This window comes from Passer domesticus, chromosome 23, assembly GCF_036417665.1.
Source record: "Passer domesticus isolate bPasDom1 chromosome 23, bPasDom1.hap1, whole genome shotgun sequence".
Classification (NCBI taxonomy): domain Eukaryota; kingdom Metazoa; phylum Chordata; class Aves; order Passeriformes; family Passeridae; genus Passer; species Passer domesticus.
In genome coordinates this window covers 6,679,056-6,696,944 of record NC_087496.1, presented here as the reverse complement: position 1 = coordinate 6,696,944, position 17,889 = coordinate 6,679,056, and the positions used below count along the sequence as shown (strand labels likewise).

General features: G+C 52.5%; 1 protein-coding gene across 9 annotated transcripts in view; it reads right to left on the bottom strand.

Annotated features, from left to right (window-relative positions):
• NCAM1 (neural cell adhesion molecule 1) overlaps positions 1–17,889 on the bottom strand; it is an 89,739-nt gene that overhangs the window by 24,208 nt on the left and 47,642 nt on the right. For 6 of the 9 annotated variants that reach the window (XR_010350273.1, XR_010350274.1, XM_064397729.1 and 3 more), the window contains exons 9-14: positions 15,252–15,281; positions 10,649–10,799; positions 9,577–9,761; positions 9,142–9,238; positions 8,086–8,256; positions 7,367–7,498 (exon numbers count right to left, since the gene is read on the bottom strand). Coding sequence is in view for 7 of the 9 variants with exons in the window: in XM_064397729.1 (XP_064253799.1) it covers positions 7,367–7,498; positions 8,086–8,256; positions 9,142–9,238; positions 9,577–9,761; positions 10,649–10,799; positions 15,252–15,281 (766 nt within the window). In the remaining 2 variants the exon portion in view is untranslated. The remainder of the gene's footprint in view (positions 1–7,366; positions 7,499–8,085; positions 8,257–9,141; positions 9,239–9,576; positions 9,762–10,648; positions 10,800–15,251; positions 15,282–17,889) is intronic. The other 3 variants (XM_064397730.1, XM_064397735.1, XM_064397734.1) reach the window with 1 other exon arrangement.

Sequence of the window (17,889 nt, the reverse complement as noted above, 5' to 3'; positions counted from 1 at the left end):
CTGGGAAGAAAAAGGCAATATTGTTATTAGGAGGCAGAGGAGGTGAGAGGGTGAAAACCAGCCCAAAGCGAGGACAAACCCTGCACCCCACAGCGCCGTGTCCTCCCTCTGCAGCACAAACTGCTCCTGACCAACAACAAAAACTGCAGAGAAAACCCTGCTGAGGTGACCAGGACAAGGACACTTTTCTCATCCAGGAGCTGGACGGGGTCGGTGGAGGCAGAGCAGGGACACCGAGGGGCTGGGTGCCTCAGCCACGACAGGGAATCCATCACCAGCAGGGCCCAGGGAAGGCAGCAGCTGCTGGGAGGGATGGGCAGTGCAGGGACAGTGGCAGGGAATGAGGAAAATGAGGACAAATCAGCTGCCAGCCCAAGTTCCCCTCCCAGGTCGCTCCAAACTCGCATTTCTCTCGCTCGTGCCTCTGTCTCGTCCTAATGAGGCCACTCCACAGTGCTCTGGTAGTTCCCTGCTAATTTGATGTATAGAGAATTAAACCCTTCATCTTGTGGCTGCTTGTCTCTGACAAGATTAAGGACAGACCATTACTGATGGCACAAAATGTAAAATCCATTTGTTAGAGCCAAGCTCTCAATCCATTCTCTTCAAACACAGGCTCACAGAACTCTGGGCACTGTGCAGGAGGAAGGGTTGGGAGTTGCTGTGAGGTTGCCTGGAAGGAAAATCTGTCTTCTGGTCTGGAAGAAACCTCTCCCAAACTGCAGTAAACTCAATATAACCTCAGATTTTAAACCAGGCAAGAGAGGGTCCTGTCCTCAGGAGAGGAGCTTTAGGTAAAGACCAAGGGCAGAGTTAGCAGCATAGAGACAATAAAATGGTTTGGGTTGGAAGGAACCTTAAAGATTATCCAGACCTAGGCAGGGGCACTTTCCAGCAGAGCAGGTTGCTCCAAGCCCCCTCCAACCTGAAAAAAAATCCCTTTTTCAAGTGAGCTCAACCACTGCAAGGCAAAGCAGGTCCCAGAGAGGAGAGAGCTGCAAGAAAAACGTCAAAACTGGCACAGAACTGTTTCCTGGAGCAACCCCAGAGGGTTAACTCCAAGGAGAGACATTCCTAAACCTGCCCCATGGTTTAGGAACAGACACCTCCCACGTGCCCCTGATCCCACTGATCCCACACCCCAAAAAGCCAGCGCAGCCTCACTGGGTTTCTGTCCCTGCCTCCGTGGTGCCACAGGGCACCTCTCATCCCCTAATTGCTGCTGCTTCCATTCCCTGAAGCCCAGCAGCGGCCAGGGGACAGCACAGATCACTCCCACAGCAGCAATTAAGTGATGCAGAGCTAGAGGAGCATCTGCCCCGTGCCACTGCCCTTCCTCTGCTGCTCAACTCCAGCTTTGCACAGCCCAGCCCAGCACACCAGCGTGGGCAGTGCCTGCACACATGGAGTGCACACCCAAAATAACAGCTCTGCTCCTGCTCAGAGCTCAGCCCCGGGGCAGGGAAAGGGAAACGTTCACCCTCCTCCTCCTCCTCCCCACGCCAACAGAAATGTGGGAAATGTTTATCGTTAATTAATCGGCTCTTAGGAGATTTTCTGGGTAAAGATTCTCTTTTTAAAGAACGAACTGTTCTGTAAAACATGAACCCAAGGTTTTCCCTCCAAGGGAAGCTGTCCAGCCCACACAGGAACGGCCAGAAGGGAGTCTCTGCTGCTGGGGAATGAGGATGATGAGCAGAGCCTGCCCTTCAGCCTCTCCAACCCACCCGCCAAGGCTGGCAGGAATGAAAATGTCTCTTCAGTGCATCAGGGATTGGGGTTTGGCACTCTGGAAATGAAAATTACTGCACAAGGAACACGCTGCTGGCAGGAAAAGGACATTTAAAGCCACCTGTGAGACCATGAAAGGTGCCAGTCATAAATGCATTCATTATAATTAATTATAAATTCATCTGACTGGCCACGCTCTCCTCTCCCTCCATCCCAACCCCAAGATCATCCCACACTTCATGCCTGGAGCCTTTTCCATCCAGAAAACCATTCCTGCCCCAGCTCAGGTGAGCACCTCAGCGACCCCACATGCCACAAACACACTTTTGATTATTGCACGTCACAAGGAGAGCGTTTGGCCTGGCAGAGATCGTTAATGCTCAAAACACACCCATGCACCACGGAGCTCAGAGCTTCACCCAGGGGCTTCCTTCTCCCTTCACCACCCAACCAAGGCAGTCTGAATCCCGTTCCCATCTCAGACATGGAATTTTCTGGAAGCCTGTGGCCTCTTTTAAGGCAAGCAGGGCCCTGGGACCTCTCCTGCGGGGTATTTTACATCCTCATTTGCATCTTCTAATTTTAATATCAACTCTATCTCCCTGTATTCAAAGCAAACAGAGCAAGGCAGGGCAGCAAGAAAACGATTTCATGCACATCCCTTTTGCAAAGGCAGCTGCAACCCTAAAATGGGGAACACTAAAAGAAAACATCCCTTTTGGAAAGGATGACTTGGGGGGGTTGTTCCTCTTTCCCTCCCTCTCTGTGCTTTTCCTGACCCTGTTATTCCCATTTTTCAACCCGTGCTGGGCAGAACGGGGGGAAGAGGGGGCAGCATGCTGGGTGTGGACATGCTCGCAGGGCACTCTGCTGCCAGCACAGCCAGAGCCCTGGCACGGGGGCACCCCGGGCTCCTGCAGCCCCACAGCAGCCCAGGTACTCACTCGGCGCCGGGGATGCAGCGGCAGCTGGCGTTGCTATGGAAACAGAAGGATGCACAGGGCAGTCAGGGTGGGAACCAGGGAAACAGAGCAGCTTGGAGGAGGAGGGGACTCAGGGGGACAGCCAGGGCTGTGTCACCCAGAAATGCTGCCCTGCTGCAGGGAGGGGGGTCCTGGCAGCCCCAGGGGGGTCCTGGCAGCCCCAGGCCCTGAGGCTTTCCTCACCCCCAAGAGTTCTGAAGCTCCAAATCCCCGTTTTTGCCTCCTCGTGGCCCCACCCTGCCCATCAATGGAATATTTTGGGAGGCCTCCAGGGGCAGCTCCTGAGGAGAAGTGAGCTCCTGCTTGCTCCCACCTCCCTGCACCACACCCAGGAACACAGAGAGGGGAGGAGAACAGGGCTGAGAACCCCAAAAACGTGAGCACCTCGGGAAAGAAATGGGTCTGGAGAGAAGGCTGCCCTCCCCAGAGCACAGCCTGTGCCAGCCCTGCCACCAGCACTGCCAGGGCACAAGGACAAGGGATGTCTCTGCTCCAGAAGTCCTGGGAAGAACCCGGCAGGAGGAACACAGGCTGGGAGGGATTGATTTCTCTGTTAGTCCCCACAAAACCTTCAAAACCAAAGGAATCCTCACTGCCGTGCCTCCGAGAGGCAGGGATATGAGGAGAGGAAATCAGACCCTGGGAAGCTGCAGAGCAGCTCCAGGGAGGGAGATCTGGGGGGGAAAAATCTCCAGGGAAGCAGGAGAACATCCAGGGATATTGCAGGAGGGTGGACTTAACGTGGTAACAATTAGCATTGATTTTATGATTTTAGAAGGCTAATTATTTATTATACTGTATTATACTACAGTATTCTACTAAAACTCATTGCTTTTGCAATGGGTATCTAGATAATTACACAATTTCAAGAATCTTTTTCCTAGGCAGAAATGATAAGATTTTTGAACAGCATGTTCGTTTATTATTACTCTTTTTTTTTTGTTTGCCAAAATTTACTGCCTCATCGTTGTGTGGTATAATTAGATGTAGTTTTATTTTACATATATCTTATACAGTTTATATGAATTTTATATGACTTCCTCAGAATCCAAGTGCTTAGCAAGATAAATTAAATTTGCATTCTGACCATGTAGAGTATTGGATCACTCCCTGCTTTTCAGTTTTTTAGGTACTGATCCTTCTGAGCTGCTTGACATTTTCACCTCCTTGATTTCAGTCCAATACAGTCCAACCAAGGAGACAGTCCAATACAGCTCTGACCTCACTGGTCCTGGAATCTAAAATTACCATTAGTGGCTAATTAACAAATCACCCTTTGGTGAACAAATCTCTGTCACACATCCCACATGTGCACCAGTGAAGGTAAGAATTGTTCCCCATTCTTTTCCCTGATCTTTCTCACGGCTTCCCAGGAGAATGCTGGTGTGTGGCGAGCACCCCGGGGTGTCAGAGATGCAGCACACGGGGAGGGTCATGCAGAGCACCCAGAGCCCCCCTGCCATACTCACTGCCTGCTGGAGGGGAGCTGGGGGCAGCAGCCCTGGCTGAGGGAAGAGAAATCAGGTGAGCACTGCTGGAAATGCTGCCAGACCCAGGAAATGAGCAGACCTGGGCTCATTTCTGCTTGTACATTTTTGTATTTTGGCACCAGCCCCACACACGCTCTCCTTGAACACTTTTGGGTTCAAACCCCACCCCTGTTCCCCAGGACTTTGTTTGGCTGCAGATTTGTGAGGAAAAGGAAATGAAGAAAAGCAGTAAATAGTTAAAATGAAAAGACAAACCCAGGTCAACTCAGACACTCTCCCAACCTCCAGAGCTCTCATCTGTGCCACTATAATCCATAATTATCACTAATTACCTCATGGAGAGGCCCTCTAAGATAGACAGAAACTTCTTTTTCTTATTGAGGGAAATTAAATAAATCAAAATGACTTCAGACTTATCCCAGCAGGCATTAAAAACTGTGTCAGGTTTTACATTCAGACAGAAACTTTAAATAATAGGGCAAAGAAAATAAGTGGCCTTGGTTAATCTGAGCTGTAAAATTCCTGAGCCATCTCTGTGACCTTCAAATCACTCTTGAGGGGACAAAAATTCCTCCTGCTCGTGACTCTGCCCACGAAGAGGTGATTGGAGTTCCAGCAGAGATGGAAAAAAGGAAAAACTGGCGTTTTGGTGGTGCCAGCTCCTCGGGCAGGGTCCGAGATGGGCTCTGGGAAGGAGCAGAGAGAACTGGGGACAGAGCCCAGCAGGATCCCAGCTGCAGAGCTTCGAGAGCAGGATGGAATTGTGAATGAAAAACCAGCTAAAGGAGGAAGAAGTGCAACTTACCCTGCACTGGGGAGCACGGAGGGGCTGGCAGCTCAATGACACATGAAAATAATTTAAAAAAACCAAAATATTCCAGTGCAGAAGTTGGAATGTTGTGCAAAGCCACCTACCTGTCCTGGGGCTGGGCTCACAGCTCTGCTCTGGGGCTGCAGCAGAGCTTTCCATGCTCTTTCTCCTCTCTTGCAGCTGCATTTCCCCTTTCCCTGCAGCTCTGCTGGGGATCCCCACCCTGCTCTCCCTGGGGTTTTATCTCCAGGAGGGCCCCAATCCAATCCTCAGCCTGGGCTCTAACCCTGACCACCACCCTCACACCATTATTTTTTTTTTTTTGTATTTTTGTAAATTTTTTTGTATTTTTGTTTATTGTATTTTTATTTTTTACCGCTCCTGGAATTAACAGGATCCAAAACAACCTCAGCCTGCACAAATGTTCTGGAAATGCCTCCCAGTGCTCCCTAACTGCTGCAGTTTGCAGCCCTGCCTGTCCATCTGTCCATCCCTCCTTCCCCTGCCTGCTCCCCTGCATCCCAGCTTCTGTCCAATGCAATCTTTAAGGGGAAATGGCACAAGAGGGATTCAAAATAAAAATATCAAAAATTCCTCTTTTTTTTCCACTTCAGGAATCTCAAAGAGGCTTCTTGGAGCTTGTCCTTGTACTCTTGGGAGGCGCAGCAGCTCCCCAGGAGGATGCACTGATCAGTGCAATAATGCTCACTGGGATAAAGAGGATTTTTAGCTCCATTGATCAGGTTTGACTGGAAAGGCACAAAGCAATGGAGCCATCTCCATATTTCACTCACAATTACACAAATCCATCACATTCCAGGCTCATTCTGCAAGGGGAAGTGGGGAACATGCCATTTGTTTTAAATTTAGTATGAGGTTTATTTATTTAATCACACGATCTACAAAAGTGCTGGAAGACTGTCCAATGGTAAAAACCATTAGTGAGAAGGGAAAAAGAAATTGAATTTTTTTCTTCAATTTTGTGCTTTCAAAATTGTGGAGATATTCAAAATGTTGAAGTTTTTGCTTGGCTCTGGTCTAAACCAGATCTGCAATTCAGCTGAATTGATTTCCCTGAATTATCTCAGTATCATTAAAATTGAACTATTTTTAATGGATTCATAAATATGAAGCCTTCCACTACTCCAGTCTGAGTCAACAAGCTAACTACTATTATTTTTATTATTATTATGATTAGATAATCACTACATTAAATATTTCAACTGCATGCTGTAGAGCACAGACAAAGACAAACCCTAATTCTGTTCTAAACAAGAGCAGTGGCTACTCCAGAGTCAGTGTTGTTAGGAAATTACCAGTTACTCCAATCCTACAGCCCCTGAGAGGGAAAAGGCACTAAATTAAAAGTTCTGGGTGTTAGAGGAACACTCTAAAAACACAAAAAGAGAGTGAAAGAAATGCAGAGAGCACTTACGTGGGTGAGGGATGCCTGCAGTTTATCCATGGATGGGACACAGACCAAAAACGAAATAAAAAGACAGAAATAGACACACACATACAAAAAAAAAAATAAATGTAGAAGATGTGAGGTGACAGAGAATATGGAGCTGGAAATCAGCATCCAGGTGAGCCCTGCTCAGCAGGGATGGGCAGAGCCTGGGCACAGCTCAGGGACTCCAGACATGCTCGGGGTGGGCTGGGACAGCCCCGGGTCCAGCAGAGGGGTCTGGAGAGAGAATTCCAGCTCGGGGCTGGGAACAACAGTCAGGGCTGGATGCAGGAGAAGGGGAAAGCAGAGCACCTCTCGCTGCCCTGGTCACACCTGGCCTGGTCACACCTGCCCTGCCCGCTCCACCTTTAATCCTTTCCTCCTGCTCTCCTCCCCACCCTGAAGAGCTCCCTGGGATTCATTTCTTTCCTGGAAGAGCAGCACAGTGCTGGGCCACAGCAGAACATGGAAACGGCCCAGGCAGAGCAGGGAAGAGCCTGAGGAATCCATGGGATCCCCTCAGGAGCTGCAGGGGCATCTCCAAGCAGAACACAGCAGCCCTCCCTCCCTTCACCTTCACAAGGCCAGCCCCGTGCTGAGCACCTCAAAGTGCAAAACAAAGCAGCCTTGTGACAGTGACAGCACACTCTGTGTGACCAAAACCCTTCTCAGCTGCTTCTCCTCATTCAAATTCTCCTTCACAGCCCCTTCTCCTCGGCACCACCAAGGCTGGACTGGAAACACCATCACACCAAACAGCTCCTCCCTTTGAATTACCAACAAAACCCACCCCAACCCAGAACCACGGAGAGAGCAGAGGGTGCAGCGAGGTCTGTGAGAGAGAAAAGGTGAGATCCATGCACGGCAGAGGCTCAGGAGAGGGAGGCTGGGCTGTACTTACGGACTGGCTGTGTCTTGAACTCGGCGGGCAGGCTGAGCTCCCCCACGCCCTTGCCATTGACTGCTGACAGCCTCACTGCATACGTGGTCTCAGGCTTCAGCCCCGTGATGGTCACTGTCCCCTCCACGTTGGCTGGGGGGAAAAGCAGAGAAAAGCTCGGGACTCCAAGAAATAAATGAACAAACTTTGTTTTCCCCACGCGGGGAGAGAAGGGATAAATGGAGCTGGCTCTAGCTGGGATCACACCACTGCAGGGGGGAATAAAATCAGAATTTCAGCTCCACGTGGAATTGGTGGTGGGGGATTCGGCTCTGGAGCAGAACCCTCCTTTGTACAGACCTCCCCAGATCAAAACTCTTTTGCTTCATTTGACTCCAAGATGGATTTTGTGCCACAAGCACTGCTATAGATCATTCTAACAGGACGGGTTGGCTGCCGGAATAGCTGAGTTTATTTTCCAAGGGGTGACAGATGAGGGTTCAAAAGCCTCCTGTGGGAGGCAGCAAGTGAAAACTGTAATTCCAAACACAGGGAGCTCCCAGCAAAGCCCAACCCTCATTTCCAGCTGAAAATTCCACACGTCCTTCACAGCAAATGTTTAAAGACGTGATTGGAGCCTCCAACCTGGAACCCTCCATCCTCCCTGGCTTTTCCACAGAGGAAAACCAATGTTTTTCAGTGCTGGTGGGGAAGGAAGCAGGTTTTCTTGTCGCTCCTACCTTCCTTGGCATCGTAGAGCCTGGAGTGCCAGAGCCCCTCGCCCAGCGCCCTCCACTCCGCCTTGTACCTGAGGATGGGCACCCCGCCCGTGGCCTCGGGCTCCTCGAACTCCACCTGGGCACTGCTGGAGTAGGGCTCCACCCTGCCGATGGAGGGCGACGAGGGCGTGTCTGGGGACAAGGGACAGCCGGTGAGACACAGCCCCTGGGCACAGGACAAGCGTGGGGCCGAGCCTCGAGAGGGGTCAGGCAGGTTTAGAGGTGTTAATTAGGGCACAGAGATTAATTTTGTCTCCTCTTGAACAGGCAGGAGACTCCCAGTCCCTTCTCCAATAGAGAACAACCAGGGCAGTGCAGCAAAAGCATCCTGGATGTCACTCTGTCGCCAAGTGTCCCCTGACAGGGCACTGCAGTGCTGCATGGCACTCTGTCCCCTCTGTCCCTTCCACGGGGCACTTCATGCAGTCCTGGGTGCCACTCTGTCCCCAGTGTCCCCTGACAGGGCACTGCAGTGCTGGATGTCACTCTGTCCCCAAGTGTCCCCTGACAGGGCTCTGCAGTGCTGCATGGCACTCTGTCCCCAGTGTCCCCTCACAGGGCACTGCAGTCCTGGGTGCCACTCTGTCCCCTCTGTCCCTTCCACGGGGCTCTGCAGTCCTGGGTGCCACTCTGCCCCCTCTGTCCCTTCCACAGGGCTCTGCAGTCCTGGGTGCCACTCTGTCCCCAGTGTCCCCTCACAGGGCTGTGCACTCCTGGGTGCCACTCTGTCCCCAGTGTCCCCTGACCATCCCCAAAGCCCTGAGGCCACCCTGGAGCCCTTTGTGCCCCCCAGCTCTCAGACCCTGCCCTGGGGCTCTGCCTGAGCTGGGGGGCACAGATCAAAGACCCCAGGGGACAACAAACCCCCGGAGAAAGAAGGACCAGAGGTGCTGAGCAGCCCCAGCGCAGCAGGAAAGCCGTGAACAGCCTCTCTGAGGGCAGAGGCTGCTCTCCTGCTGCCCCAGGGACAGCAGGCAGCAGAGCAGGGCACGTGGCCCTGCTGGCCCGGCTGCTCACCTGCCTGCACCAGGATGAACTCGGAGGACTCCTGCCCGATGCGGTTCACGGCCGTGCAGTTGTAGTTCCCAAAGTCATTCTCCGAGTCCGGGGTCACCTGAGGGGGAAGGAAGGCTCAGGATGGGATCACAGAACCCTTTTCACTCTGCCAAGGCACCCTGAACTTAGCTGGGGAGAAGCTACAATGAAACCCAGGAGTTTGTGCTTGGAGAGCTGCAGTGGGCAAAAAGCAGAGGCAAGCATTCTCTTCTGCTACCAGATCTTCTCTTCTGATACCAGATTTTCTCCCATTTCCTCCTCCTCTTTATCTCCTACAACCCAATTTTCTCAGGATTTATACGCTAGAAACACCACCCCAACTTCATTTCTACCAAGAGGACAAGACTGAGTTCCTTCAACACCCATTTTCTGATGGCACTCGTGGCATTTCCTCACCTCCAGGTAGCTTGCTGAGGGGGTGTTGTAGATCTTGATGTTGCTGTAGTTGGAGCTGGGCAGGAGCTGCCCGTCCCGGAACCAGGAGATGACAGCACTGGGGTAGGCAAACACCTCACAGGTGATGTTCACCTGGTTCCCTTCCCAGGTGTACACGGCCACGGGGCCCTGCAGCTTGGGGGCATCTGAAAGACACGTTTGGGAAGGCCATGGAGCCAGCTGAGCTCCCAAAAAATCCTCCCGGTAAGGATCCCTTGGCTGGAGTCCACCTCAGTGCGGGCAGGGGAATATTGGAATATTCCACTAATACTGGAAATGGGAACTGTCCTCTCCTCCAGGGCTGGGAACAGCTTTTGGTGAAGGGCACAGGGAGGAATCCTGCTGAGCTGCTGCTGGGCAGCGTGGGAGGAGCAGGCAGCAGGACGGGGCTGGGAAGGGGAGAACTTGATTCAAGTGCTCTAGGGGAGAACTTGGTTCCCAACAAACAGGAGTGCAGAGCCGTGGTGAGGTGCAAAGGGCACCCAGGCAGGGAGAACACCCTGAGACATCTCACTGGGAGACTTCTACCCCTCATCCTCAGCACAGGGAGGGAACAGGGAACGAACCAGCCCCATGAACCTCCCAGGGCACCTCCAGGTACATGGCAGGCACCCAGGCTGGGGATGGGCAGAGAGAACACCCTGAGACATCTCACTGGGAGACTTCCACCCCTCATCCTCAGCACAGGGAGGGAACAGGGAACGAACCAGCCCCATGAACCTCCCAGGGCACCTCCAGGTACATGGTAAGCACTGGAGATGGGCAGAGAGAACACCCTGCAACCTCTCACAGGGAGACCTCCACCCCTCACCCTCCTCACCCTCAGCCCCACATGGCACAGGGAGGGAACAGGGAAGGAACCAGCCCCCATGAACCTCTCAGGGCACCTCCAGGTGCATGGCAAGCACCCAGGATGGGGATGGGCAGGGAGAACCCCCTGAGATATCTCAGAGGGAGACTTCCACCCCTCACCCTCAGCACAGGGAGGGAACAGGGAAGGAGCCAGCCCCCGTGAGCCCCCCAGGGCACTTACACTGCACCTCCAGGTACATGGCCTGCGAGTCCTGGCCGATGGTGTTGCTGGCCGTGCACACGTACTCGCCCGCGTCCGTGTACTGGATGTCCTTGAGCGTCAGCGAGGAGACGCGCGCGTGGCTGCGCACCACGATGCGCCCGTCCAGCGTCTGCGACAGCACAGCCCGTCACACAGGGCACACGGCCTGGCACAGCCCGACACACAGGGCACACGGCCTGGCACAGCCCCGGGCACACGGCCTGGCACAGCCCGTCACACAGGGCACACGGCCTGGCACAGCCCAGGGCACACGGCCTGGCACAGCCCAGGGCACACGGCCTGGCACAGCCCGTCACACAGGGCACACGGCCTGGCACAGCCCCGGGCACACGGCCTGGCACAGCCCGTCACACAGGGCACACGGCCTGGCACAGCCCATCACACAGGGCACACGGCCTGGCACAGCCCCGGGCACACGGCCTGGCACAGCCCGTCACACAGGGCACACGGCCTGGCACAGCCCAGGGCACACGGCCTGGCACAGCCCAGGGCACACGGCCTGGCACAGCCCGTCACACAGGGCACACGGCCTGGCACAGCCCCAGCAGGGCACACAGCCCTCAGGGCACACAGCCTGGCACAGCCCATGGCAGCTCCAGCAGGGCACACAGCCTGGCCAGGATAGCACACAGCCTGCCCCAGGATGGCACACAGCCTGCCCCAGCCCCGGGGCAGCCCCAGGATAGCAAACAGCTCACCCCAGTGTGGCACACAGCCTGCCCATGGCAGCCCCAGGATGGCACACCCCCTGCCCCTGGCAGCCCCGCAGCGCTGCGGATCCCTCACCTGAGGCCAGGTGAGAGCACCAGGGGCAGCTCCCTGTCACACAGGGGCAGTTCCCTGGCACACAGGGGCAGGCTCTGTCACCAGGGGAACTCCCTGGCACACAGGAGCAGCTCCCTGGCACCCAGGGGCAACTCCCTGGCACCCAGGAGCAGTTCCCTGGCACCCAGGGGCAGCTCTGTGGCACACAGGGGCAGTTCTCTGTCCCTGGCACCCAGGGCACACCGCAGTGGCTCAGAGCACTCAGGGGAAGGGGCAATCACCAAAAGCAGGACCCAAGGATCAGCCCCACGTGGCTGAGAACACTGCACAACTGAGAACAAAGCTTCTCCCCAGGGTGGGAACTGCAGACATCCAGCTCTGGTTCAAACGTTTTGCCAGCAAAGAGGAAAAAAAAAAAAGAAAAAAAAAAAAAGGAAAAACCTCCCCAAAAGCTTTGAGTCAGAGAATCCAGCCCTTCCTGTCCCCTCAGCAACACTGGTTTTATCTCAGTGCCCCTGAAATGGGTAAGGCAGAACAGATCCAGAGCTCAGAGTTGAATCAGGCCAAAGGAAGCCCAGAACTTTCACCTGAACGTGGCACACCAAGAGAGGAAAGTGCAGTGAAAGGGGCAAGAAAGCCTCTAGAGACAGCCCTGCCTCAAGGAAATTCCAGAACCATTTCCCACACTCAAGAGATTGTGGGGATGCCACTGACAGAGGGAAACAGGGAGTGTAAAATCCCAGGGGATGGCCAAGGGACTGCAGGCTGCGTGGTTTTCCTCTCCAGTTTGTCACCAAACCCATGAAAACACCGAGCCAGGGACTCCTCTCTCCCTCCTGCTGCTCCTGCCTCAGCCTGGAAGCTCCCAAGCACCAACTCCCTCCTCTCATTTCTGGTTTTGCAGCACAAACACAAGGGAGTAAATCTGGCACCCTCGCGGCTGTGCCTGCTGCCACTCTCCAGGAGCATCTGTTTCCTTGGAAGGTACAGGACAAGTGCTGATAAATGAGTAAAACCCCGAGGATTTCCAACAGCCAAGTGCACAAAAAGCACCTCTCAGGTGTCAGACTCTGGGCCTGAGCCTCTCTCTGTGCTGAGCCTGACAAAGTTTCTACAAATAAATGCCTTTTGTCACCTCAGTTAGCTCCAGAATCAGCTCGTGGGCACCAGGCCAATTTCCAATGCACAGAAATAGTATTTTTTGATGGCACATAAACAACTGGGTGGATTTATCTGCTCTCCCCTTCCCTGCTGCAATCCCTGGCCAGTGCCTTGAGCTACAGCCTCCATCCCTGTCCTGGAACAGTTATTCCATGGACTCGTGCTGCTGTGGGCATCATTTCAGAGCCTGACAGGAAACTACAGTGGTACCACATCACCAAAATCTGCTTTTATCTGACTGCACTGCTCTCCTTCTGTCTGCCTTTGGATTCCCCTCCAAACCCAGCTCATTCCAGCAGCACCCATGGGTGCCAGGACTCCACACCTTGGGGAATATTCTCAATATTTATCTCTGTGACCTCACCAGCAGAGTGGAAGGGACAAATCACCAGTGTGGGATCACCAGAAAAGGCAGTTTTACACCCAGTTTTACTCCTGACTTTGTCCTCACTCCCTCACGATCCACCACGAAGGAGAGCCAGGAAATCATGGGCAGGGATGATTTCATGAGCAATGCAACTCATTCTGAAGACAAAGCTCTGGGTTTTAATGCAAAAAGGCATAAGGGAAGGAAAAGAGAGATCAGGAAAAGCGCTCTAAGAAGAGAAAAAGGCCTAGCCAAGCAAGCAATCCAAGCTTTCTCCCTCCCTGCTGCAGCCCACCAGGAGCTCTGGCTGCTGGAGACAGGACGGGCAGGAATTTGGGAGCCAGATGTTGACATCTGCAACCCTTTTACTCAAATCCCCCAGCTGCAAGGATCTGGGCTAACAGAACAACAAACTCCTGGTGCTGGGAGAGCAGCTCAGGGACACGGGGAATCACTCCTCAGAACAGAGCAGCACGTTCTCTATATTGCCAATTACTGCAATTTATCCCGAGCTACTGCAGAATTTCCCCAAATTCTGGCCATGCCCTGGGGCACAGATCACAGCTGGGCAAGAGCTCAGGGCCAAGGGGGAGAGCAGAGATAAATAAACTGCATTTATCCCCTTCCCTTCACCTTCTGAGCTTCCAGGCTTTCCCAAACAAGCACCCAGGGATAATTCTGCACATCGTGTCTGCTCCTCAGCCACTTCCTCACCCTCAAAAACCCCTGAAAACCCCAGCCCAGGCAGGAATGGCACTGAGGAAGAGGAGGGGTCTCTCCTTCCTCTCTGCTTGCAGTGTTTGATATTTGCATTTAACTGCAGCCCTAAATGCTCCTAAGGCTGCACCAGTTACCAGTCTGGGGTGTGACTGAGGTACCCAGAGGTGCTGCCAGGACTGACTTCAACTCCTCACCCGATATCCCTTCAGGAAAAGTGAAATATTTAATGCCAAACATTCCCTGACCTTCATCCTGCGGCTGGAACCCACTGCTAAAAGCCCCCAGGCAACTTTAAAGCAATTTAAAAGCAATTTTAGAGAGATATCCTGCACCCCACTGGGGTATTTTAACACACAGAGGCAGTAAGAAATTTAGAGACAGCAAACTTAATAGTATTAGTGCTCATATTAATCAAAAGCTGGAGAGGGAGAGCACAGAGGAAACACTGGGGCAGGGAGGGGACAGCTGTGACAGGAATTCCTGAGTCCTGGAGAGATGCAGCTACTCAAATTCCAAATCCTTCAGTGCAAACTGCTCAGAGAATCTGATGCCTCCACCTGCCACAACCCCGGAGATTATTCTGAAGGAAGAATGGGCAGGATCTGCCCAGGAAACACAGCTGGGTGGTGCTCAGGTTACAGCTTCACGCTGCTCAGTCTCTGGGATTTAGGACGGCTTCAAAATGATTTAAAAAATCACAGCCTCCACAGAGTTGATCCTAAAAATACAAATCCAAGTCACCCAGTTCTGAGAGCTCATTCTGTTCTCCACCTGACCCCTGTTATTTGCTTGGGATCTTTCCTTCTGGTCCATTTTGAAGCAAGAGTGCTACAAATCAGCTGCATTATTATTCTTGTTGTTGTTATTATTATGATTAAAGCACAGCACTGAATGTGAAATAAAATCAAACCCCATTTGCAGCGACCCCAGCCACTGCATCATCCCACCTCCCCCTCGCTGACCCTTGCAGATCAAAGACAAATGAAAAGAATTGAGCAATTTGGGGCATTTTCTGGAGAAATGCCCCTCGTGCAAGGTTTCTCTGCATTGCCTTGGAAATGGAACACGATGCAGTTTCCTTCACAGAGAAGGTCAAACTGAAATGAAGGAGTGCCATGAGCAAATAGGTGAGTTGGCTGGAGCAGAGGAGGCTTTCCTGGGGAAAATTTACTTTCCCAAAACACAGGTTGGTGCTAATTCTTCCCTCTCTGAAGGAGAGGATGATTCACACTGGTGAAAAAAAAATGGTGAAAAGAGCATTTTACATTTGCCTTTCATTTTAATTGCCTTTTCTTTCATTTTGAAGTGACAGGCCGAGTTCCTCACTCCCAACACAGCTACTTTGCTCATCCAAAAATTGCATCACTACACGCCAAGCAATTTCTACCTCTAGAAGCTGCTTCTTGTATGTACTGGCATTTAACTGGGTCAGATTAATGCTCGTTTAGTTGGTTACTGCACTAGAGGTTTGTTAATCTGTAATGCTTAGACGAGAAACCAAAAACCAACAACCTAAAGAAGTCTGCTAAAGGTTTGGGAATCTTATACCTCTTGTTTCTCGGGCCGGGTCCACGAAGCCTGGAGAGAACAGATATAGAACACAACGACAACAACAGAAAAAAAGCAATAAGAGTTTATCAAAGGCTGCTTTCAGGCACCAGGGTCTGCAGCACACTGAGCTGCGAGCACATGCAGGCTCCAAGCTGAACACCTCCTGTGTGTCTTGGGGGGGTCACAGCTTCATCTCCCATCAATTTAGGCTGGCATTCACCATTCACAGCCTTGCTTTGGGCTTTCAATGGCCAAGCAAAGGCTGCTGGCACCTCAAGAGTGATTTATGACATCAGGGATCGTTTTCTTTGTCACATCTCACCCTTCCTACACACCTGGTGCTCAGGAAGTGGCTCTGGCCACTGCACTGCAGAGGACAGACCTGGTGCTGTGCCCCTGTTTGCCACCCCACAGCGGTTAATTAACACTGATTAACGTGCTCATCATGCATTTGGAGGCCTGGTTCATGCAGGCTGTGCCAGGAGGAGGAGGAGAGCTGCAGGGGACCCCCAGCTCCAGCTCCCTGTGCTCAGGGAGGGACCCCCAGCCCCACAGCAGTGAAACATGCCCAGACCTTACTGCAAAGCAAACATTTCCCACCCAGAGCAAGGCACCAGCAGCAAGGACCACGCTCCCTGTGGCTCACAGAGAGCCAACTGCTGTTCCATCCCCCCTGTAATCTATATTTCAGCTCTCTGTGCTTTGTTCAGGAGTCAGAAGTCGCCTGCAGGATGGCACCGCTGGCTGGGAGGCACAGTGACATTGTGGGGGTGTCACAGCACACACGGGTGACAGGGATGGAGATGGAGGCTCAGGGAATGAGAATCAGAACCAGAGCCCTGCTGCCAGGGAACACTGAGACTGAAATACCAACAGATGGGACACACACCTCTCTGACAGCTCTGGGGAAAGAAAAATGGGCTCTTTGTGAGGGCTGGGACACCCCCAGAGCTGCTCACTTCTGGGTGCACACACCCTGCTGTGCTTGGAAGCTGAGCAGGAGCCCAACAATCCAGAATAATCCCTCTGCTCAGTGCCAGGGGTGGCCCTGTGAGTCCCTGCCACTGCTGCTCGCTGCAGCCAGCACAGGGAGACACCTTTCATCCCTGCGTCAGCCTCAGGGAGGATGGAGAAGGACAAGAGCCCATTCCCAATTCCCTGCAGTGACCCTTGGGAGCAGGAGAACAGGCAGAGCCACGTTCCCCACCCCAGGGGAGTTGAAGATGCCCCTTCTCCTTGCAGGGAGACAAAAAAAGGTCTCCTTCCAACCCAAACCATTCTGTGATTCCATGATTCAGAGTTTCTCAGCGATGCTGAAGCCAACTTGGAGATGCCAAAATCACCCTAAGAGATGAAATACTGTTGGACACAACAAGCTGATTTTGAGTCTGTTGTTATTTCTGTGATCACACATGGATTCTGCCTGTGCTGTGCTCTCTGAAACAGTGTCTGCAGCCCACAGGAGCAAGCAGGGCTAATTACCTGTTCAGATGTGTTTTCCATCTAGGAAAGCACACATGAACAGGTAATTATTTATTTTTACCTGTTCATATGTGCTTTCCATCTAGGTTTATTCTCACTTGTTCACACGTGCTTTTCATCTAGGTTTGTTTTATAGGTATTAACCTGAAATTGAGTCAGCACAAAAGAAAAAGATGAATTTTTATCTTTTGTGAAGAGAGAATGCCAGACTAAGTCTTCCTCACCCAGACAGAGCCAGAGCAGCTCCAGCCTGCACCAGGCAGGCAATGAGGGGCAATCCAAGGCCTCCTTCAGATTCCTAAATTATGAAAATCTCCTCCCCCTGCTCTGGCTGCCCACAGCAGAGAGCTGAGAGAGGCAGAAACAGCCCATGGGCTGGGCTGTTCCTAGGACAATGCTGAGATGGAATTCACCTGCCAGACACAGAAATTCAGCCAAGCCCTCAGATCCATGCAGGAATCTGCATTTTCCTGCTGGAGGAACAGGGAGCTTGTGGGGAAAGGGACAGCACAGGGGCTGAAGTGTGTTTGGGATGCAGGAGGGAGAAACCAGAGCTGATCCCTCTGCTCTTCACCCCCTGTGTTTCTGGCCTGCAGGGAGAGCAGCTCCAGGAGATCCAGCCCTGGATAAGGATCAAGGACCTGCAGGGTGCTTCCCTCCCATCCCCACAGGCTGAGCTGCCCTGCTGGGTGACAAACCCAGCACTGTCCCCACAGCTGCTCCTGGAGGGCTGGCTGAGCTCTCCCAGCTGGGACAGCCCAAAATCTGCCAGGAGACACAGCTGAACCAAACCTTCCTTTTCCTTTGGGGTTTGGGTGGGTTTTGCAGAATGTTGTGGGAGTTAAGGCATCTCTACACCTCAAAAAACCTGCACTGAGGGATGACTGCAAGAGCAAACAACACAGAGCAAGAGAGAAGCATCCAAGCACCTGGATAACAGAAATGTTCAAAAGTAGGCTTGAAAATCCTTAAAATAGCATTGTTTGTCCTGCACCAAAGACCATCCACTTCCCTGTGCTGTCCCAGAGAAAGAAAGTGGAGAATAAACCGAATCTATTTGTACCAGAATATTTAACAGAATTAAATATTCTAATAGAATTTGTAGTAGGATATTTAGAGAGCTGTTCTGACCTCAGGATTTTCTGGACATGTG